At 39.6% G+C, this 23,302-nt stretch overlaps 3 protein-coding genes across 6 annotated transcripts in view; all 3 read right to left on the bottom strand.

Moving 5' to 3' along the window:
- Positions 1-1,865, bottom strand: part of npdc1a (neural proliferation, differentiation and control, 1a) — a 28,055-nt gene extending 26,190 nt beyond the window's left edge. Inside the window, exon 1 of the mRNA XM_061747940.1 lies at positions 1,462-1,865. Coding sequence (XP_061603924.1) covers positions 1,462-1,576 — 115 coding nt within the window. The 5' untranslated portion in view covers positions 1,577-1,865. The remainder of the gene's footprint in view (positions 1-1,461) is intronic.
- A 1,701-nt stretch (positions 1,866-3,566) lies between these two features.
- On the bottom strand, positions 3,567-15,885 carry si:ch211-282j22.3 (ER degradation-enhancing alpha-mannosidase-like protein 3). Of its 4 annotated transcripts, XM_061747932.1 has the most exons (21): positions 15,721-15,880; positions 15,232-15,466; positions 15,100-15,145; positions 14,298-14,398; positions 13,208-13,247; positions 13,000-13,112; positions 12,764-12,917; positions 12,403-12,537; positions 11,689-11,794; positions 10,855-10,952; positions 10,602-10,727; positions 10,442-10,525; positions 9,798-9,881; positions 9,254-9,378; positions 7,986-8,151; positions 7,514-7,671; positions 7,306-7,417; positions 7,025-7,198; positions 6,108-6,273; positions 5,828-6,019; positions 3,567-5,445 (listed from the first exon to the last, which is right to left on the bottom strand). In XM_061747932.1, exons 2-21 carry the CDS (start codon positions 15,327-15,329, stop codon positions 5,318-5,320), a joined length of 2,406 nt encoding a protein of 801 aa, XP_061603916.1. In that variant the 5' UTR covers positions 15,330-15,466; positions 15,721-15,880; the 3' UTR covers positions 3,567-5,317. The 4 variants fall into 4 exon arrangements, with proteins under 4 accessions (XP_061603916.1, XP_061603917.1, XP_061603919.1 ...); XM_061747933.1 differs by having other exon boundaries at positions 15,232-15,873; XM_061747935.1 differs by lacking the exon at positions 15,721-15,880 and having other exon boundaries at positions 14,922-15,145; positions 15,232-15,334.
- Positions 15,886-17,842: 1,957 nt separating this feature from the next.
- Positions 17,843-23,081, bottom strand: gsdf (gonadal somatic cell derived factor). Its single transcript, XM_061747664.1, has 5 exons — positions 22,726-23,081; positions 21,611-21,744; positions 21,458-21,535; positions 20,821-20,936; positions 17,843-19,330 (listed from the first exon to the last, which is right to left on the bottom strand). The coding sequence occupies exons 1-5, from the start codon at positions 23,064-23,066 to the stop codon at positions 19,187-19,189; spliced, it is 813 nt and encodes a 270-aa protein (XP_061603648.1). The 5' UTR covers positions 23,067-23,081; the 3' UTR covers positions 17,843-19,186.
- Between the last annotated feature and the right edge of the window lie 221 nt (positions 23,082-23,302).

Here is a 23,302-nt window from a genome sequence, read left to right as displayed (position 1 = left end):
TGGTTATCGTGTTGAAAGAGTTAGGAGCAGATTATCTACCCCAAGCGCTATCAGTTACAACCCAGCAGAAGTATACTGCAGTGGGCAATAAATGGCCCCCATATGAGCACTTGATCCCGCCCGCCAGACAATTCTAAAAGCAAAATAAAGCTGGATAGAAATAGGAATGAGCCATTCTATCAGTTTTCATCGCTTAAAATGATGATCTGACATCAAACTTGGATGCCTCCCCCCCACCCCACCCTGTGCAGGACTCATTACGTCACCGGGATGTAAAAAAGTTTGAGTTTTCCGACATAATTCTTCTTCAGACATTATTCTTAATTCATGATATTGTACATGCTAGATACTGTACATGGTGTTGATGCTTTGTGGTTCTCTCAATTTTAAGTGTTTTTTTCCGCTATCTTGTGGCATCTATACACAATTATAAACCTTTTTAAGTGGGTGTCAATTATTTGTGGATCGTCATGAGTGTTCATTATATACTTATTGCAACATTTTTGTTTGCAGGTCAGTTTGAGCCAGCGTGTTATTTTGGCTCATACGGTATTCTGGCTAATACTATTGATGAGCCTCATATGAAGATGGTTTGTTTGTGTTGAATAATTTAACTACAGAATACAATTGTATATGTACCATGGGTGCATGATTGTGCACATTCTAGATGCATGGTGTTGCTATTTTATGATCCTCTCCATTTTAAGTGCTTTGCTGCTATGTTATGGTGTCTAGGCATAATTACAAACTCCTTTTAAAGAGGATGTCAATTATTCGTGGATTTACTATATACATTTTGGGACATTTTTGTTTGTGCTAAAATGTTATTTAGGTTTGTGTTAGCTAATACTATTGATGTGCCTCGAAAAGGTGGTTTGTTTGTGTTGAATACTTTACCTAATGAATACAGTTGTTTATGTAACCGTGGGCTCATGATTGTGTACAATTTAAAACGTGCCTCGGTTCAATAAAGGTTGAGAAAGACTTTGACAGTGATCAAGATACCTACAATAATTGTGTTGTCATTGCGTTTAGGAATTTAAAAAAGACAGAAATGTGAGCCACAGAGGAAATGCCAACAAGGAAAACGATGACATTTTAATGTTTTTTTCTCCCCCTTGCTGCCCATTTCCACTCGCTCACTCAACCTGCACGAATGGAAAATAGCAGGCGGCTACGTCGACAACACACCGCGAAAATGCGTGTAAACAAGAAAATAGTCGCTCGGTACTGATGTTTTGATGTGTTTTCCACGTCTCCATTTTGACGCAAAGCTGTGTCAGCCTGACAGGTGCCATGAGCTCGACCATTAAAGATGCGCCCGGATGACGCACGTCGACGAGACAAATTGGTTTGGGGGAGAGGAGGGGAAAAAAAACACCAGCGGCGAATAAAGTGCGTATGCTGGAAATTTTACCGGCAAATGCGGCGTCTGGGAGAGTGCCGGTCGTTGCGTTTTACCTGGAAAGCTAGCAGCGGCGCGGACGGCACAGAGCACGACCGCGGCCAGGAGCAGCGTTGAAGCCCGGCGTTGGCGTTGGCGTTCGCTCCGCGGGCTGGAGAGCGGCGGCAGCATCGTCGCTGGCGGTGGAGGTGGTAGTCTTGTCGGGAACGGAGAACCGCGGACGGGGATTTTGTTGTCATTCCCCCATCCTTTGTGGGGTATTGTCGCCGTGTAGTTCTTTTTAAAGAGCGCTCTTCGGTAGTAGAGGGCTGCAGCGACGGAGCAGGTAGTCTATCCAGCTCACAGTGCACGGTAATCCGCGACAGTGCTAAAGATAGCGGGGCTACAGGGAAGGAGGAGGGGGCGTGTGAGGCGCTGAGCCTCCCTGCTTGCGTACGAGGTTTGGGAGTGATGCCTTTAGGTTCTCCTGGGAAACTACCAATGCGACAGGAGGCCTTCGTTTCCCGAGCTCTATGAGGAAGCAAGGCACGTATTTTACAACAAGGAAAAAGCTCACGGCACACCACCAAACAAAAAATGGCATACAAAAAATGGAAATGGGCCAAGACACCAAACCGCTGCCATTTGCCTCCCCAGGAAATAAAATGTATGAAGGTATTAATAAAATCAACAGTATTTGTTTTTAGTCACGCAGTGTCTTGCACATTGATGTGATTGTATACTTATAAATATTTATAAATACCATTTGTCCCTACTACTTAAAAGTAGCCTTTCCATTAACTATAGTAATTTAAATCAGTGTGGTACGACTCAGTACCACTCGTACGCGGGCTCCCTCTAGTGGCCTGTGAAAGAATCACTGAATTAAATGTTCAAACTGTGCATAAGTGGTTTAAATGTTTTAATCCAGTTCAGTCAGTACATTTGTGAAGTACAGTTGAGTTGTATTTAAAATTCAAAGACAACACAGTTGCATAACTTGCATTTAATCCTTTACAACTGCTTGTTTTCAAACATGCAGGTATTTCTTTTCCCAATTATTAATGAATGAATTTGATAATTACTGCTTTTTATTTTCCTATATTTTAAGTGCAGTGTTATTGTTCAAACTGGAAATATTGTTCCGGTGGCTTACAATTATATTATACTTTTTTGAAAGAACACCGCTGTTTCATCTTTGATGGCCCATTATGCTACATACTTTAGTGGAGTATTTTTTCAGGTGTAAAGGGTTTGAGAACCACTGATTTAGATCACAGAAAGTTACATCATGCAGATCCTCTGCAGGCCATACGATAGCCAAAAGTAAGTTCATGACCATTTATTGCAAATTTTAACCCAGTTTGAGAACAGCTGATGTTGCCATTCCTTATGCTGCATAGGAAGAGCAAGTCACCCCTAATACTTTTGTTTTTCTATGTATGCTGTTGTACATACAATACGAGGAAACAGTGTGCCATTTTCAATGTAATCGATCAATAAAAATGAGCACTGTGTGCCTTTAGGATGTAGTTATTCCGACCATTTCCCAGACCCTGAAGGCAGCAGTTCGCAGGGCCTTCAGACCAGGAAACAAGTGTAGAGAAGGGAAACGTGATGACGTCAGAAACCGGTTGGCTCATAATCGTAATTCAGAAATTTGCCGTCTAACGAGGCCACAAGAGGTGGATCCCTCCGTCTGTGATCGAATCGAACGGGTTTTATCAGATTTTTTTTTTTCTTGCCCAAATGCCAATGGATGTCAATGTTTGTTACCTCTAAGCCTGTGCAGCCTTGTGAAGAAGGGCCATATTAAAGGGTTCATAAATAAACTTGGCCATTTTAAATTGAGAATAAAATGCGCAACCTCTTTTAATGTTGTCAAAGTAGTTCATATGATCATGGTATTTTACATACATACATACATGGAAAGCAGAGGGGAGTTTAATGACCACATACTGTACATTGTATGTACATGGCTTTTCTCTCTCTTTTCTGAATTAAACAAGCTAATTACTTGAGCCAAATAGCTATTTGTTGTGTATGAAATTTCAAGCAAACGTTTGAATGGGAACTCTGCTATATCACTTGAACGGAATGATAAGACAAAACCGTTTGCTATGCTTTATCAGCACAATGCCAATTCATGACTGTGACACAGCAGAATATAGAGCACAAGAGATCATCATTTTTTATTTATTCACTGCCTTAGCTGGGACAGGAGCCTTTTAATGCATTTTTTTTGGGCACATTTGAGCCACTGACGACGTGACAGCTTAGCAAACTGCTAAATGCCGTATAAAAACAAGAGAAATGCAATTTGAAAAAGTTATATCCTACTTTTTATCCATTTCTCTGTATGAACAGCAACAAGCACAGTCCTGAGGTATAAATGTTGTCCATATCCTTTGCTTAATAAACACCAATAGAGTGCATTATGTGATTAGGATGGGGGTCGGGGGCACACACTTGAAATTCAGCAGTATGATGGAAAAGTTTCATTGTGCAAACAAAAGGAAAACATTTTTATGTTCTTCCCAAACCAAAATGATGCAACATATGGACACACTGGAGGAGATCGATGCATTTAGTATGTTGAAGAGCTCTATAAATTATAAATTGGAAAACAATTTTTTCAGTCCTTCCTCGCATCGATCTAATAAATGGTGTAAAATGTTCAAGTTAATTTCATGTTGAGAAATTTCTACAATTAAATGTGCAAAAACATTACTGTACTTAACTTATTGCATAACATAATGCTGCATCACAATACGGTTTATTAGGGCCACAGGGAAAAATAATACTACGAGAATAAAGTCATTGACTCACAAGAGCATAGTAATAGAGGTATGCGAATAAAGTTATATTATTACAAGATGTAATGTTTGGAGCTTAAGGTAGTCATTTTGTAAAAAATAGTCATAATCTTATGAGACTTTTTCAAATGCATGCAACAACAACAACAAAATAGAGCGTGGAAAAAGGTTTTAAGTACTTTTGTGAAAAAACAAATATTGTCGGAAAAATGTCAGAATTTAACATCAATCAAATGTTATGAGAAAAAACTAAGAAAAAAGTTTGCATTTTATGAGAATAAACTCATCACTTTATGAGAAAAATGTACATTTTTTCCTATAAAAATGAAATTAACTTTATTCGTGTAATTTTCCTTTTTCCCCTCCAAAGTGTGGCCTTAATACTCCTTCATAGCAAATCGTCCATACTGTAACGTTAGTAATTTCAAATCAATATAACAAAAATTGCACAGATTTAGGAGCTGGGAAAATAATCGTGCACAGCCTGAAAATACCAGATCGCTTCTTCCTTCCTTGGAATGTGACCTTGTAAAGACAGTAAAGTTGTGTGTATACAGTATATTGTCATAAGTGGGATGATGAAACTGGAATCTTGGGTATTGTAGTGAAAAATACCAACACACACATCCTCCATGGCAGAAATAAAACACTTAAAAATTCCCTGAAGTTGCTTACCAAGTCTAATTATAATAATTTCTTTCTCACTTGTTGAAACATTATCTAACTTACCAGCTAATATCCTTCATGATTAACACTATTAAGAAAAAAAAGGTACAAAATCTAGAATTAAAAGCATTGCCTAAAAACAGATTTTTTCCACTTTACATGAAACCTCCTGGAGGGTGAGGTATCGTGTTAAGATCAGAGTTAGTTATCGGCACCCACACAAGGGACACAGGAGGTTTCAACCCCAGAATAAGAAGATATGGGAACATCTTTTGCCTGGAATGACCTACTTTTTCTCATCTCAAAACAGAGGATTAAAGTGAGCGCGTGGCCGTCCGCTCTGTGAGGGGCTCTGAGGCTCCCGTGGTCAAGGACTTCTGCTTCACAGTTTTGTGTTTGTACACATGAATGCGCAAGTCTCATTCCCACACGCTGTAGCGCAACATTCATCTCATGTAAGACCTTCGCTTTCATCAAGGAGCACCTTCAGAGTGGGCCCACTGGATTCCTCTTCCTCCTCCAGGTCCTCATCTTCAGAAAGTCTCAGTTTAATGTTAATAAAAGGTTGGTCTGTCTTACCTGGACATTGATAGGGAGCAACAACAAAAAGGCTCAGTAATCAGTATGAGCATGTCAAGTCTCTAATAATATACAAACAGTGACATAACATATAATACCACTTATCGGGGCATTACAATAGATTCTAATTAGCAATGGTAGGCTTTATTAAATTGTTTCAATGAAAAATGATCCCTGCGCAGCTGTAAAGCAGAGATTTTGCTTAAACCTTGTTTCTAATCATTTTCTTCAGTTATTCATTTAATCACTGCAGACCCATTGTGCTATAAATAGTTGAGTGGGAGCAAACCAGGTCACACTGACAGTGACAGACACAACCGCCCAAGTTGAACACCAACAAACTGGCTTGTCTTGTTTTGGGGATTTTTTCCTTTGGTCTCACCGTGTCCTAGCTGCCTCGCTTTAGGCAGAAGCAGCACATCTACGTTGTGATGTTCCTCCAGGGCCGCGGTGAGCACGGCGCCCTCGCGGCTAAACAGGAAGACCAACGGCAATGCGATGTCGTCGGTGGAATCGCCGTCGCCAACCATTTGGAAAAGCGGCGTTTCCTCGCTATTGCTTCCCTCACGGTGGTCTAAGAAGGACAAAGAGGCAATACTGGTTTCATTTTAATGCCGCACAGCAGTCAAAATGACTTGAGGCGCGGAGGTGGTGATGCTCACCGATGAAGATGACTCCTATGGCGCCCGCCTCCTGCAGCCAGCGGGCTTTTGCCGCGAACATGCATTCGCCACGCAGCGCCAGGGCGATGTGGCCTTTAAGCACAGCTGGATTTTCTAGTGGCCTGCATGCTGTGTAAGGGAACGCCTTCGCTATGCTGCCCTTCACCTGACACATAGGAGTATGTTATAAAAAGAAAAGTAAACAGTGGACATAAAAGGTCTACACACCCCTCTTCAAATGCCAGGTTTTTGTAATATAAAAAAAGAGACCATGATGAAGCATTTCAAAACACCTTATTTGAAAAACATCTTTGAGAAAGTAAGTCAAAATAAACTAAGATAATGTGACTGCACAAGTGTGCACACCCTGTGCAAAATGTGCGGCCACACAGGGAGGCATTTCTTGATACGTTATTGCCAAAGATTTGTTGAAATACTTAAGTTGGGTATACACACATCAATAGTGTGCCTAATTGGAGTATTTTTCCTCTTCAAAGTCGGTAAAAGCCCGATTGTTAGATGTCTTTAAAAGATTATTCTGAGTGATCATCCTCGGGTAACAGTTCAGTTAAGACACATGTTCAAATAATTTTCCTCCATAAGTGGAGTAACATTTAAAAAATTGGTTGAGATGTTAAAAAAATACCGTGTGTGTGAATAATTTAACAGATGCCACGAATCTCACCAGGGAACCGTAAAAAGAAAATAAATTCCGCAGGCAGAACTCTTACACACAAAAAAATGTTTTTGCTTGGTAAATATACCACGCTTCCACAAAGTTTCATGGAAATCAAGTTCACAAACAGTGAACTATAAAATATGCACAATGCTTGGCGGTGGCGTGTTAGAGCTGTCATCTTTTTAAATTACGCACTAGAACTTGTTGCGCCGCAACTATAGCTTCATGGGAAACTTACGCCGTGTTCTCGCTTGGTTAGGTCCATTCCAAACTTGGCAGGGCCCGCCGTAAGCACGGTCCTCCCCAGAAACGGAGGCGATATAAGCTGCACCACATGAGGCACCACCTCCTCCTCCTCAAGTGTTTGTTTCACCTCGGCCACAAGTTTCACCCGATACACTCCTTTGTGCTCCTACAAAAAACAGAAAAGTGGATTTATGTTTAAAATGTTTACATAAAGTCGTGCTCTGTTGTTTTCATGCAACCACAAAACTCAGTACAAAGTAAAATATTAAGTACCCTTCTGGTATCTCCTGGGCTGAAATCACTCAGTGGAGTGAGAGAAATGCCCATGCTTTTTAGGAACTCCACTGGTTCGATGCCACTATCATGGAGTGGTAATTCAATTTCTCTGCACAAAAAACAAGATGCACGCCCACGTTAAAAGCCACAAGTATTTAGAGCTGTAATAGCTAAGAAGGCTACACCACAGAATTAGAAGTCGCACCTGATCGGTGAAGGGCGGACGGCTCGCCCTACGCCCGTCAAGTACTTGTAGCTGTCCCGGATGCTTTTGGCAAATGAAGGGTTGTTTGGGAACAATGTGTCTGTGCTCGGGCAGGTGTGTATGAACAGATCCTCTTCGAGGGCCACAGGATAAGTTTCCTAAAGCACCGTGCAAACAACAGAAAAAAAAAAAAGTTTCAACAACCACTCCAGTGCTAACACAAACCATAGACAAACTTTAAAACACTCCATGACAAACTGCTGCTTGTTGTGACGTGAGTCACGTTTGCTGCCACTAATCTCACACTTGGATCTCAAATTTCTGCTCACAAGTCTAAGCACAAATTAAAAAAAATAAAAATCTGTCGTACAACAAAATTCGAAAAAGTTGTGTTCTTTGTAAGTCAAGTTATCACTGAACATACTGTACTATATACAATACGTGTGTTCCTGTTAATGATTAGCCCACTGACCGTTTTGTTGCCTTGACAAGATAGCTGCGTATTGGAGAGAGACACAGGCAGAAGGTGGGCCTCAGTGGTGAAGATGTAGTTGTCAATGTCGATGGGCAGCTGCGTCTTCTCAGTGAACAGCAGGTACAAGTATTTGAACATCTCTGCCAGAAAGAATGAGTCCATCCTATACAAGAAATAGAACTGTTTTGAGGTTGACTAACATGTGCGCACTTCACTGGCAGAGGTGGGTAGAGTAGCCACAAATTTAACTCAAGTAAGAATATTGTTACTTTGGGAAATATGACTCTAGTAAAAGTAAAAAGGAATCATCCAAAATTGTGGAAAAACTACTCAAGTGCTGAATAACTGGTAATTAATGATTGCTCTTTTTATTATAAATCAGCGTGTGCGTCATTTAACCAAAACAATAATAATTGATGATATTTTATAAAGACTTGATATAACGGCAAATCCAGCCACAAGAAATAGTCTTAAATTGACTTTCTTTAGTTACACTTACTAAACAGAACAATATGCTCACTGAGCAGAAATTCCATAGAAATGGAATTTGTTTTCTCAAGTTGAAAGTGGAGTTCTTGTAGGCTGAAATGTGGACATTTTTAGGCCCACACACACAGCTGTTCTTTTTCGTTGCGCGCAAGAGACTCAATGTGAGGCCACGGTTGTTGTTCCTCTTCTGACTGTGAGTCACACAACATTGTTTCTGCCATGCTTCCTGCAAGTCACTTTGAAAACTGCTTCGGTGGGACTTTGTGTGGAACACCTTGTGGTTACATTCAATTGGTGAAACAGAGCTGAGGTAGAAGTCTCTCTGAAGAATCAAAACAACTAGATCGTGCAAGTCATAATAGAGGGATAATAATAAATGTAGTCTTTGCATTACTTATAACTACTTTGTATTATGATATTTGGTCTGGTAGTATGTGATGTCGTCTTTGCATTACTTATAACTACTATGTATTATGATTTTTGGTGTAGTAATCTGTCAACTACAAAAGTACTTCCTGTAGTATTGCTAAAATGTCATAAGATGGCAGCAAATTAGTGTAATGATACCCATAGAACAATCTGTGTCTGCTACATGGCAGTTGGACATCTTCAAATGGTGAGTTTTACTAAATTGTAGATTTGTTACACAGTGGTGAACTCCTCTTCATAATCATACTAACAGGACAGTTCAAAGTGTTTTAATGGTAAAGGTTTTATAATGGCGACAGTTTTGACCCCGAAATCAATAGATCAGCTGAATAAGGAAGGGAGAGTACCTGTCTTCATGTGTCCCTGTGCGAACGTCTTGCACAGCAGCAAACCCACAAGGCACTCTAGCATAAGTGTTGAGTTTTTCCACAATGGACTGTCCCACTCTGAGGTAGTAAGGGTCACCAGTGGCCTGTAGAAGATCATCTTCACTTCAGTCCTTCTTACAATTATACACTACATCAATGGTTCCAAGAGTGAAATAAAAAATATACTTACATTTTTTTAAAACAAACTTATTTCAGATTATATACAAATGTATTATATTGTACTTAAGTTATATACAACTTAACTGTACTGTACTTGAAAAGTAGAAAATGTACTGTACTGAATTAAAAAAAAAAAATGTTTTAACAGGGTGGATGCCTAGCTACAAACCTCATTCAAATAGGTTTGATTGTACTACGTTGTAAATTTTATTTGTCCTTATTGAGTGATTCTTTTATGTACCAGCAGAAAGAGGCCACATACCATTAGTGGTACACGTACCACATTTTTAGAATCACTGCACTAAATAACAAATATGGGGCTACTATTAGTCAGGGTGGTCACCTTATAGAGGTAGTAGGTGCTTTCTGCAAACTCTGGTCTCAGGAGGTGCTGGCCCCAGTGAACGCGGAATTCTGTGGTAAAAGCCTACAGAGAAAGGAATGAAAATGACTATATTGATAAAGGTGCATGCTCATAAATTAAGACTTGGGAAAACTAGCTGCAGAATGGAATTAAATACACCGCAAGTTGCATTAAATTATATTGAATGGAAAAAAAACGGCAATAATACGTAAGTGACAATTTTTTACAAAACAAAAAAAAATATTGCTGCTGAGTGAAAAGCATGCATCTCCAAATTTTGAGAGTTTTGGTTTTGCAATTTCATTGATAGTGGCAAACTAGAATAAATCTGAATATCTTGAAAAACTATTTCAGAAGTTCAATTCCAAAAGTTATTGTATAATTTACTGCACACAGAGTGGAATATTTCATGATTATATTTATTTTTATGATTATAGCTAATTAAACCCTAAAATTCACCATCTCAATACATTTCAATATTACATAGGAAACAATAAAAAGAAAAATTTACAGTAGGTAAGAATTGGTTTTCAGAAAAGTATTAGCCCATGTGTTTAGTGAAGCTGTATGATATAGGAGTTTCACTGTATTGAACTCCTGAAACGCACAGAGGTCTTCTTTACCTCTGGAAGAAACGTGTGCTGTTTGGTGACTTGGTACAGCATCTCATGGGTTTCAATGGCTGGTTTCAGATCTCCTCTTAAGACCTGTGCGAAATGGTAGGAATAGCTGCAGATGTTTTGACAGCTGTGAATTGTGTATATTCCAAAAACAACAACAAACCTGCAAGCCGGGGAAAAACGCCAGCAGAGAATCCATCCAGCTCCGTGCACTCACAGTCGGGTTGTGCATGTGCACGTTACGCAGTAGTGGAGGCTGACTTATGTACTTCATAATGGCACTGTAGTGCTGTTGCAAGCAAGCATGAAAAATACGTCAGCTAATGCCAAAAATGTAAATTGAGAAGCCATAAACAAAGTGGGAAAACAATGCAATAGAGAGGAACTTGGATAGAAAGTTAAAACGGCGGACCTACAATGTTAAACCTCTCCAGAAAAATATTGTCTCCCAGAAGAATGTAGGCCTTCATTAAGTATTCATAATACGAGTCGATGCCAGCACCAACTCCGCTGTCTGAGAGCACGCACAACACACACACACACACACACACACACACTAATTACAATTTAGATCAAGTCCCTACAGAGCAGTTTGGAATGGTAAAGCCGGATCTAGTTGATGCAACACAACGTAAGCCATCAATAACTACAACAATCAAACGGAATGTATCCAGATGCAGCTACAAAATATTTTTAAAATCGATTATTCTACCCATCGATTAATTAGATAAAAATAGATTTGGCTTTATCAAACAAGAAAATGTGCATGTGACATGCAGGAATGACTGCTGTTCACTTGGGGTCGCCATCCTCACATTACACGCTATATCATCTGTGACTTTTAGTGTGTGTGGTTTTAAAAGGGGGGTGAGTGACGTGGGAGTCAGCAAATGAGAGTGTGGAGTTGTTTGTCGTGAGCTCAGGTTAGCTGGCGGTTAACTGGCTAACCATTAGCCAGTCTGCGTGTTAAATGCTTTGTAATCATCGTCATGTTTTTTCTTTTCGATTCTTTGTGTATTTCATTACTGTTTGTCCTGTCTTGGTATTGTGGAATACTCTTACACATGAGACACTGTAAAAACATTATGACTGATACCACCGTGTGTCACATACATCTGTGTACAACTGTAAAGCTGAAGTTTGCAGTGGAGTTTTAAAAGAATGAGCTAGTTATAAGACAGTGTCTTCAACTCCTCGTCCTCTATATGAGGAAACATGGAAAGTGTGCATGCATGTTTAGGCTGCCTCACCCCGTCTGACCCATTCTCCATTATGAATATTGATGACAGTCCCCACAAGGTCACTTCCTTTCTGTCTCCTCTCCCAGAGGACATCCAGGGCTTTCCGGGCATATTCCTATAAAATGGTAAGAGAGAGAGAGAGAGAGAGAGATATATATATATATATATATATATATATATATATATTTATTTTTTATTTTTAAACAAAATGACTATATTGTATTGGCAAAGCAATTTGATTGGGTGAGTTGTGTCAAGTGTCGTTAAAATGCACATGATTGGTCTGTGGGTTGCATCCATGCATTCATTCATCCTATACCCTAAGACTTGTAAAGCTACACAAAAAGACTCCCCCTAAAAGTGTTTGTCAGCATAATCTCATATTAGGTCCTTCTTTTGAGGATGCCTGTCATATTATAAATAATACAGTGGTAACCTTGACTCACAAGTTTAATAAATTCTGTGTCCAAACTCGCAACTCAATTTATCCGTAAATAATATAGGGTTTTCCACTGAAATGAATTTAATTGTCATTGATCCGTTCCAGCTCGCAAAAAAACGCCACCAGTTTTATAAAGTGCCATTTTTGTACATACTGTAGTATTCATGTGTTGGCTGCGTGCTTTCGAAGGGCGTGGCCTTAGTTCTACAAGACAACGTATCATTTTTCTCGTGAAAGCAAAGGTGTTGCTTTTCCAAACAATGAGGAGTTTTGGGAAGTACCTCAAAAACAGACTCTCCTGACAGTCTGCTCAGGGCTGCAAACTCCAGGATCATTGTTCCCGCACAAGCTGTACAGGTGTCCGACTCAGTGCCTGTACGTGAAAGTGGGTTTCGCACTCCATAACGCAGATTCACCTACAAATTAAAGAATTTTCAATGTATCAACTGACTTTGATTTTTAATTTTAAAACATTAACCTGAGCCTCACTGGCCGAAATGTTGCCTTTCAGAACCACTGTAATAGAACTTATATTAAAAAAAATAATAAATAAAAAAATGTGAGCAGAGTACCTCAATTTTGACGACTTAGCTTTAAGTCTTTGAGAGATTAAACAAAAGATGTGATGTAAAAGTGGAGTACCTTGGGGTAAGGAAGGCCACTTGAGGTGTTGAAGGCAGGCAGTAACCTATGGCCAAGCTCTGTAGCCATGTTGAGGAGCTCATCTTCATACCACTGCATCCTCCCCCCACGCTGACGAAGCAAGTCAGCCATCACGTGGGCCCCCAAAAGCCCTCTGGAATAACTCAGTGAAGTCAGAGAAAGTGCAAGTCTGTTTTTTTTTTCTTTTACTGTATGTACAAACGTAGCGTAAATACCCCAAAACTCTGATGTTGGTCTCAAACACTGATACCACCACATCATTGTCCAGGCGTACATCCTGCACCGCTTTCCTCACGCCATCTTCAAATTCATCTAGCTTATTTAACACCTGCTCACAAAAACACAAAGAGACAAATGTCATGAGGGGAGAATGTTTTAGAGTGGCTAAAGAGACAATAGTACAGGAAGAAAGCAAGAACTCACCACCAGGGTATCGAGGGTGTCGATCAGTGTAAGTGAAAATCTGGAAAAAGGGAAGGATAAAGATTACGACTTCATCCTGCCTCACAGTTTCTGTTGCTGTTCATCCCACGGGTGTTTGATGCAGTCAGCTCATGTTCTCCCAAAACAAACTCATCCAAACATGCCTTAAAGGACCTTGCTTTGTGCACTATGGCAGTGCTTCTCATACTTTTTGCACCAAGTACCACCCAAAATAAATATAAACAAAATAATTGTCTCTCCAATTACCACTATAATGACCAACATTAAAATACAGGAGCGTAGTTTCCTAAATATCTGTGTAATTAATAATACAAGAAAATAGGTATGACTCGCTATTTGTGTCCATATAGCGTAGGGGAGCAACTACCATATATTTTTACCGATTTTCCCATCGATTAATTTCATAAAAATGGAGGCGCATGTATTATTTTTGTAAACTTGCAGATCCCAGCGTCACGTTCTACTGTAGCATCTGTGAGTTTTTGTGTGTATAGCTTTAAAATGCGGGGCCTGGCCAGGTGAATGACGTGGGCATCAGCGAATGAGAGTGTGGAGTTGGCTTGCTGTTATCGTCTGTGTCTTGAGTGACCATCGGCAACAATGTCCTTATTACATGTTTGTTTTCTTACCGTTTGTTCAATAAAGTGATTGAAATTGCACCGGTGTCTGTGGCTAACCATGACCCCTTGTGTGGACATTACAATATGTTCTAACTAGCAGTGGTCCGTTACATTAAATTAGCCAACATCAATACTTTACTCTGTGTTGGCGGCCAACCGGCTGTAGACGTGATGTTATGGTATACAATTATGCACTTTATCTACTTTAAGTGTGAAATAATCGCTAATAATACTTTGGACATTCTGTCTTTTACAAACTCTTTCCTCCTGGCTCGCCGCCATCGTACCAACTTCCTGTATTTCTACATAGTGCTGTGTATAACAGCATTAACGTGGGGAAAAATTATCCCTTCGAAGCTTCGAGGTAGAGATTTTGTCTAAAAATTTTTTGTAATCGAATCATTTTAGTCATTTGATTAATCATGGCACCTTTAATATAGTGTACATACTTCCCCAAGGAGTCGTCGATGTCGCCTCGGTTAGGCTCCTGGCCTCGTACTCTCCCCCTGCAGCTCAGCGGCATCAGCTCGTCGGCCGGATAGGCGTATTTCTGCAACACAGGACAAAACATGTCTCTTTATGTTGATATATGGGATCCATGTTTATTTAGTGGCTTTATGTAATTAGTAAATCCTTTTCATCTATACAATCATCTATAATAGCCATGTGAGGAGTTGCTGGCCTGAGAGGTACAAATCTGTGGAGAGAGATACTTCAGTCAGCTCAATTACATGCTAATTAATTCCGTTCAATTAATTGCACTTTCCGCCCTTCACTTAAAATAAAAAGACGCCTCTGCCCGAATGGGGTCTGGCCCTCTCCGCAAGTTAGGCAAATGAACTTGGCCTGGACAAAGGGTTGGGAACCAAAAGTTCTGTTCCCAAGCAGCGAGGGCACCCAAATTCTTACCCAAGTTGGAACATGCCATAGTCTATATCAAAGCCACACTAATACAGTCATACATACTAATACAGTAAGGTCAAAAGTTGACTACAATAAATACTGTAGCGTCAAGAGAAAGGTGGAGGAAGCTGACGCTGGAATTCCCAGCATGCGGAGCGGCACTGGCTCACCGAGTGAGTATCGTGTTGTGATTAATGATCTGATGCCTCGTTGTCGCTCATTTGTTCAAGTTGGTGGCTAATGTTTGCCATTTCTCCTTGAAGCAAAGCTCTTCTTCATCAAATCCGCAGTGCTGCTTTCTTGTCTTTATGACTCACCATCACCACAATATTTTTAATTGCTACTTACCATGTAACTACCATACGCATGATCGAACATCTCAACAATTCGATCCCTACAAAAAAAGAGAAGTTATATCAATATATTAAGATTCTTTTCACAGTAACTGTATGATGTTAACAGGACATAACACTGTCTGACCTGATGGTGTTCTTTTCCTCTGCTGTCATGTGTTGGCTCTCTTCACAGCTTAGCCAGTCAATAAGACCGACTATCAGGAATATTTGAAACCAACACATCTTTATGTACGTGGATCTGGCGGTACACTTTTGGCGAGAACATCAGTGGATGTTGACCTGCTCCCTCCGCCGTATTTCCATAGTGACGTGTGAGCTGGAGCCAGTCACGTGAACAGGCTCGTTCTGAATGATGGCCGCTATAAAAACAATGGAAGCAATGCAAGCTAACCTGACAGCTGACTGGCCCGTTGGATACAAAGTCAATAAAAAAAATAGGTTGCAGCAAAAAAGAAGAAGAAGAAGAACAAACGCTAACATTCCCAGGCCACGTACTCAATGTGTATGCCCAGTGCTAGCCGGCTAACAAGTAATAGCACCGTCTGTCTGTCAAACAGCGATAGCTTGAGGAAGTCGAGCGTCACATAATGTCTGAAAAGAAAGTGTGTCTTACAGGCGAGCGGCCGGTCACACGTCGCCAGGATATACCCCTGCCGTCCTGTGCCCTGCCGTCGAGTAGCGAGCTGTCAAAAGGCATCCAAGCTGGCGGAAGTCCTCATGGCCTCAAATATGCTGGGAACGCCATTAAGCGTGTTGTGTTGGTGACGTCATAAACGTTCATTACCATTGGCGAATACAACTCTTAAAGGGCCACACAAAATGTCATTTTCAGTCAAAACAACAATTGCGAACGAAAATGAAAAGTCATCTTCATCTTGACGTAAATTAAGAGGCCTAGTTGAAGGGGAAAAAAATATGACCCCTGTCGTGAATCCATAAAAAAATACAATGGTGCCTTGAGAGTTTAATTGGTGCTGTGGCCACACTCTTCTAAAAAATACTAGTACAGTATCTTTAATCATCGTTACCTATTGAAATTAATAAATTAATACATTCTGGCCCCCCACCCCCCAAAAAAAATATTTTATGTAAAATAAGAATAGCACTTTGTAATTAGGTACTTTATAAATCATATGGCAATGACATCATGAAATAGAATGTAAAGAATTAAACAGTTTTTGCCACATTTTTCATTTCAATTCAATGGATGTTGTAGTGGGCGGCACGGTGGCCGACTGGTTAGAGCGTCAGCCTCACAGTTCTGAGGACCCCGCCTGTGTGGAGTTTGCATGTTCTCCCCGTACCTGCGTGGGTTTTCTCCGGGCACTCCCACATCCCAAAAACATGCATTAATTGGAGACTCTAAAATTGCCCGAAGGCGTGACTGTGAGTGCGAATGGTTGTTTGTTTCTATGTGCCCTGCGATCGGGTGGCAACCAGTTCAGGGTGTACCCCGCCTCCTGCCCGATGACAGCTGGCATAGGCTCCAGCACGCCCGCGACCCTAGTGAGGAGAAGCAGCTCAGAAAATGGATGGATGGATGTTGTAGTGCTCCTTCCAGGGGATGCGCCTTGGCCACCTGGGGGCAGTATAATATAGACAATGATACAAATCGAGAGTACCAGGAGATGTCGCAGCTAACCTCAGTAAATCAGTGATGTCTGTAGTCTTTTGCAGAGGATAGAAAATATATGCCGCTCCACAATCTGCTTTACATCTGTACATCGACAAATGTGTTGTATACTGTAGGTATATATGTATTTATATACATACTGTATGTATGCAGAGTATACTCCTGCATTACCCACAAGAGGGCAGTTTTAAGTCATCTGTTGATTTCGTCCTTTGCAAAAGCAATCTATTCCTCTCTTGGGGTAAAAAGTATATATATTTTCTAATTTTATAAATGCGCATAGATTTTTGTAATGGAGAAATGACACCAAACGATAGATATTTTTGAAATAAAGTACCAAGCCCGTACGTACTGAGGGGAAAATCATCTCTACGAATGAGTTGAATACACTTTATTGTGAGTGGTCCATTGTGTACACTTGCACAGACTACTGATTCTTAATGATTTTGGATTATGAAGCAAGGTTATTGCAGAGAAAACATGCACATAAGCGTACAGACACGCACACTCTCTTTGCATTGTGGAAAAGATTACATCTTTCTGGTATTTGTTTTGATTTTTAAATAGAATCACTGCATGAAACAGAAACACATAACAACACAGAACACATGAATACATTTAATAATTAGTATCTCTGGTGATAATGTATTTTATTTAAATGTGTTAAGATTTTGTCATGTTAAGAGATAAATGTTGGTTCTGAACTGCTCCACGTGTTGTGGCACAGTTGTATGTTATTATATTGCATTTTTGCATAGTGTTGATGGTTTTTACAATTGTAACCTGGTAGTGGTGGTATTAAGGTGGATTCATTCAGGTAAATCTCCACTGATGGCCACCAAACGCACAACCCACCAGTGGTATACTAGCCAATATCTGGCTTAGGAGGAGCACAGTGAGAATAGGAAAGGATTTACAACAGACACACACAGACGGCTTAAACGGTGAGGATGCTGAAGTGCACGTAACATGCTGCTTTCCTGGTTATTTTCCTTCCACCTGGGAGTGCACATGAAACTCTAGCAAGCCCAAAATCCTTAAAGCCTGGTACAGACTTTTATAAATAATCCTCAACAACAGCACAAACAGAGAACACGAGAAGTTGATTTCGATAGCCTTTATTAAACAAGAAACGGAAGCAGTGAATCATGCACTCAGTAACAGAATGTTTCATCAGCATACATACGGTTAGGTTGCGGTGCTACGAATACATAAACTATGATGATGATTCATAGAAAAAAAATATTCATGTGAGGTAACCCTGTAAAAATATATATATAACCAATGACGACCAAAAAAAAAAAAAAAAAACTCAGCTCAGCACTCACTAGTATAACTCATCACGGACACACGCCCGCGGCTTCGTGTCGACCTGTTCCATTGTTACCCCAGAAAAGCATTTTATTCCTAAGAGTGTTACTGTAGCGCTAAATGTTATTGGTTTGAAATGTCATTTTTTTGGTGAGCCCGCGGCTGTGTGCCTGACATGAGTATGCCCACGAGTGTACGACAAATGAATTATACTCTATTATTCTCGAATTTTACATTATTATTACAGGATTTCTAAACATTGTCATATATCCTCACATTGAACTTGATCAAAGTGGCCTAAACAAAGTCTTAAATTCAGTTTTCTGAATTTAAAGCCCCAATGCTCATTGTCTGGTGACAAAAACAAAATTACTGGCAATTTAGCGTCACTCTTGGATCAATTGTACATAGTTCCAATTTGACAGCATTAGGACAAAATCTCAGAGCGGTCTGTCTTGAAATGACCCTAAAATGGCCACATCAAACTTTTTGGGTTACCTCATAATACACATTTAGAATACATTTTATGTTGCTAAGTGAAATTGGCATTGAGGGCTCAATTTTGAATTGCAAGGGCGCGATCGAGCCTACTGAGTTTTTCTTGCGTTTTGGATTTTAAAAAACTAAAACATGACAAAATGTAGACATCCGTGCCTTTCATTGGACAGCGCTCATCTATAAAAGCACACGTTATCTATTTAAAAAAAAAACTAGCGAATGTGATAGTATGGAGGTTTCACCCTCTGCTGTTCTGGTGCTTGTAGAAACAGGAATGCAAACCTTTGAGCAAGGTTCCCACGGGCCGTGTTAAAAGCCCCCAAGAAAAATACATCAAGGAGCAGTAGCAGCAGGTGAAAGTCCAATATATCACAAGTGGTAAGTATTTGGGCCTGGTTGTATTATGAGGCGGATTAATTGGCTAAAACGCCACAGAAGTCAGCAAGTTGCCCAAACTGAGGGTTGCATCTTCAAAATGGGTCAATTTTAGGAGGTTGTTTGTTAAATGCTGTCATCTGTTTTATTGATGATCAATTTCTTGGCAAAGAGCTTTTTACAGTGCGATATTACGGCAGTACATGAAGCTATTCAAGTGTTTTGGAGTTTAGGAGCTGTAGTGCGCTACAGGTGACAAACGTTACTCCCCGTGGGGCTGCAGGGCGGCTGGGCACCCGCAGCGGCGGGTCAGGCGCATGGAGGTGATGACCACGGTGTTCGACTCGTCCCTGTAGATGACGTGGACCTCTTCCTGTGCAGTGGGCTGGCAACATGGCGCCTGGATCTGCAGGAACAGGAACACCAAGGAGAGGTATGCATACTGTAATATTGCGAACAATGGCACTGCGAATCATCCATAATGCACGGAGCCTGTGACTTATTGCTATACAGTCGATATAAAAATTCTACACACACCTATAAGGTTGATTTGTTCTAGTAGGCTTTTCTACTAGAACAGTTGAACTTTATTTGGGGGTTAATCAGAGGCATTTTAAATGACGGCAGGTGTGAGCGGAAACCCATTTAACATGAGTTTGAATATAATTGGTTCATTGTAAACACTGCCACATTCCAGTTATAAGAGGGTGTGCACACTTGTGCAACCAGTATCTCAGTTGTTTATTTTTACCTTCCCAAGTGAAGAGATTAAAAAAAATAAGTAAATAAAAAAATAAAAGTTTGGAAAAAAGTTTGGATTTATCTTGACAAAATACTGGCATATGAACAGGGGTGTGTAGACTTTTTATATTCACTATACACGGACACTATGTGGTTCCGTACATTTAATTAGTTAAAAAAAGTCAAAATTTTATGTTGTATAAAACATTTTATTAAAAAAAAAGTTAATTCGATTCAATTGTTTATTTCAAACTCAAGGCTCATTAAAAGATGCATAAATCTACAAAAAGTAATACAATTTTAGTTACACAGTGCAAAATACCTCTACAAGAACTGTATAACAAATTATTAATGAGGTTGTTATCATCATGGTAAACATGTAAAAAGTTAAGTTGAATAGATTTGTCTAAAAATTCAAGTTGACTTAATTTTTAAGAATTAAGTTGATTTTAAAAAACCGTTGAGTCATGATTAACCATTCAAATGATTGATCAATTTAATAAAATAGTGTTATTTATTAGTATTAATATTTTTAAAAAATGAAGTAAATGTTGCATCAAAGTATTTTTATAATTTTGGGTGAACTGAATTTGAAAAAGGTAGCTGATAAAGTGTCAATTTGAAAAATGTTGTTGGACCAATTTACTTAAAAAGAATTAAGAGGATCTAACACTATCGAAATTTTGCAACATTGACTTGATCTTTTAAAACTTAAACCCAACAGATCTGATATTAACATAATTATTTAATAGTTGATTTAAAAAATATCTATATTTAAGTGAAGTCAACATGTACTTTTTTAATATGTTAATACTGGATCCATTTAATTAAAACAAATTCTTTTGAGGGTTTTATTATGGCTTTTCCACAAATAAAGAATAAATAAATTTTAAATAATAATAATCCCGTGACCCTAGTGAGGATAAGGGGTACCGCCACATTGCATTTAGTTGAGGTTGGGAAGGACTTGCAGCACTCCAACATTTATGTGGGCAACACTGCAGCTTATCTACTGGCAGTTGCTTGCTAATTCAAAACACTCAGAGGAGGTGGGTTGTAGGAGTGAGAAAAAAAAAAAAAAAAAAAAAAAAAAAAAAAAAAAAAAAAGAAGTCAGTCGGGAGGCAGAAAATGAAACGCATCAGTGGCAAACAAACCTGCGAGTCATCACGCTGAGGGGCGTTGGGCTGCTGGGGCCTGCAGGGCTCACGGTGGCCGCAGTGCACCAAGGTGAGGCGCTCAGGATAGATCATCCAATTGTCCCAGCCCAGATCTCATGATGGAAGAACAAGGCATGAATTGACACAGTAAACCACTGTTTGTCGTGAGGGATATGATTCAGGCCCACCCACATAGGAAATGCCATTAATCCATTCCTGCCTCCCCCCCACACGTGTTTTTTGTTTTGTTTTGTTTTTTTAAAGAAAAATCCCACTCTCTAATACTGTACTTCATAAAAACATACATTATAGAATTACTTAAATAGAATATCAAGAATCAAACAGTATTTGACAAATTTTTTGCTTCAATTCAATGGACAGAGCTTATTCAGTAAGATGCAGTAATATTAGTCATTTCACCAGGGAATAAAGAATATATATACCTGTAAGTATTACTATATTGTCTGTCTCAATGTGTTGCTTTGCCGGTGTGTGTGTGTATTCATTGCTGAAAGTGTTATAACACTGTAACGTGCTATTGGTTAATCCGTCATTGTTTTATATACATATATACTTTTTAAAACATTTTAATCAATACTTATATACAGGTAAAAAACTGTCAATGTGCATGTACCTGTCATGAAAACCTCTGAGGTCTCAGTGCAGCACCCTGAGGTGTCCCTCCCATCATCGGAGGAGTAGGCAGATGAAACTGCAGAAAGAGGGAAGAAAGTGGGCATCAACCTTCTGGGAATTCAAGTTGTCAACCTGTGCACTCCAGTTCTACCTGCCACGGCCTTGAGACGCTCGGCAGTTCCACTCCACTGCTTCCTGGCCCCCTCTGGCAGTCGTGGCTCGGTCTGCAGGTTGAGGGCGGCCAGGAGCTCTTTGCGGATGGACTGCAGGGACTCTCCATGGCACCTGCACGCAAACAGCAACATAACTTCAAAATGATTTGTTTGGAAACCTTTAAGACATGTAGCTTCAGCTCAACGTAGCGTTCCAAAGTGCAAATCCTAATAAACAGGAGTAATACAAAAAAAAAAAAAAAAAAAGTAATCAAAATTTCCCCTTGCAAAATGGGAAAATACAACACTGTATCCAGAAAATAAACTATATGAATACAAATGATTATAATAAATAAAATGAAATAACATGAAATAACAAAAATAAAAAATAAAAATCTAAATGCAAAAATATAAAACTATATATTATATATATAATATAAATAAAGATCCAAACAATAGAACTATATGAATACAATCAAAACAAATAGAATTTAAAAAAGTCTAAAATAAGAATTAAAAATACACTACTAAAATATGTATACAATAAATGACAATCTAACATGTAATAATACAATAGGACTAAAATAAATTATATGAATACAAAAATATATACTAAATTAAACCACAATAAAATTTGGAATACAAAATTATCTAACATCATTGAAACATTTAAATTCAATCAATAAATCAACAAAAATTCCAACTACAATATTATATAGTTAATTAATGTATTCATTTTAATGTTATAAACATATATAAAAAAAATTGTCTTTTGAGCTTACATGTAAATAAAAAAATAATAATATGGTCATAGTGGTCTCATGTTTACCTATATTTAGACAATAAAATGAAAAAGAAAAAGCACAGCAAAAGTGGAGATACAGGGTTTTTCGTGAGCTGCAATTTGCTGTTGCGTTAGCTAATACTCTGCACACTCTGTAAAGCATGGGTGGGACACCTGCGGCCTGAAGGAGCATTCAAGCGTCCCGCCATGCAACCCTAAAAACAAATAACACTTCAGGGGGAAACAACATTCAACCAAGACTCGTAATAATAATACAAAGAAAAACAACATAGTACAGCGTGAAGAGTGTTCAAATAGAATGTCGCCTACCTGCTGTTGGGGTCTTGTGGCATCGCAGCTCCTTGCTTGGAAGGCTGCAGGACGAATGCAATCACCACGGAGGAGCACATCAGTGCCATCACGGCAACGAAGGCAAAGGACATCTCGGGTCTCTGGACGGATGGACGGTGGCGGGCGAACACGAGGACAGTGGCGGCGGAGGCTGCTTGCGACGGCAGGCGGAGGTAGGAGTGACCAGACAGGGGGATCCTGCACAAGGTATTGTTTGTCAGAGCCTGGGAAAACTGGCTTTTTATCTTCCTATCGTCGTGCTTGGCCTTGAGATGCTTAACATTGTTGTCCTGTCCCCTGCTCTGTGTGAGAGAGAACATGGAGGATGAGCCAGTACACACAGAGAAAGAGAGGAAGGGGGTAATAGAAGGTGTAAAACCACCCACGTGCTCTGCATTGCCTGCAGAAACCCCAATTAAACATCAGAAGAACAAATTACATGGAGTCTCAAAGCAGAGGCCTGGCACACCAGATCAGTTTATGTGGCCAAACATATTGCACTTTTTCTTCACTTGAACCTGGCGACCGGTTCAGGGTGTACCCTGCCTCCCGTCCG

The sequence above is a fragment of the Phyllopteryx taeniolatus genome, chromosome 15 (genome assembly GCF_024500385.1).
Source record: "Phyllopteryx taeniolatus isolate TA_2022b chromosome 15, UOR_Ptae_1.2, whole genome shotgun sequence".
Taxonomy (NCBI): Eukaryota; Metazoa; Chordata; class Actinopteri; order Syngnathiformes; family Syngnathidae; genus Phyllopteryx; species Phyllopteryx taeniolatus.
Note: the sequence above shows the minus strand (reverse complement) of the source record. Positions and strands in the feature narration are given on the sequence as shown.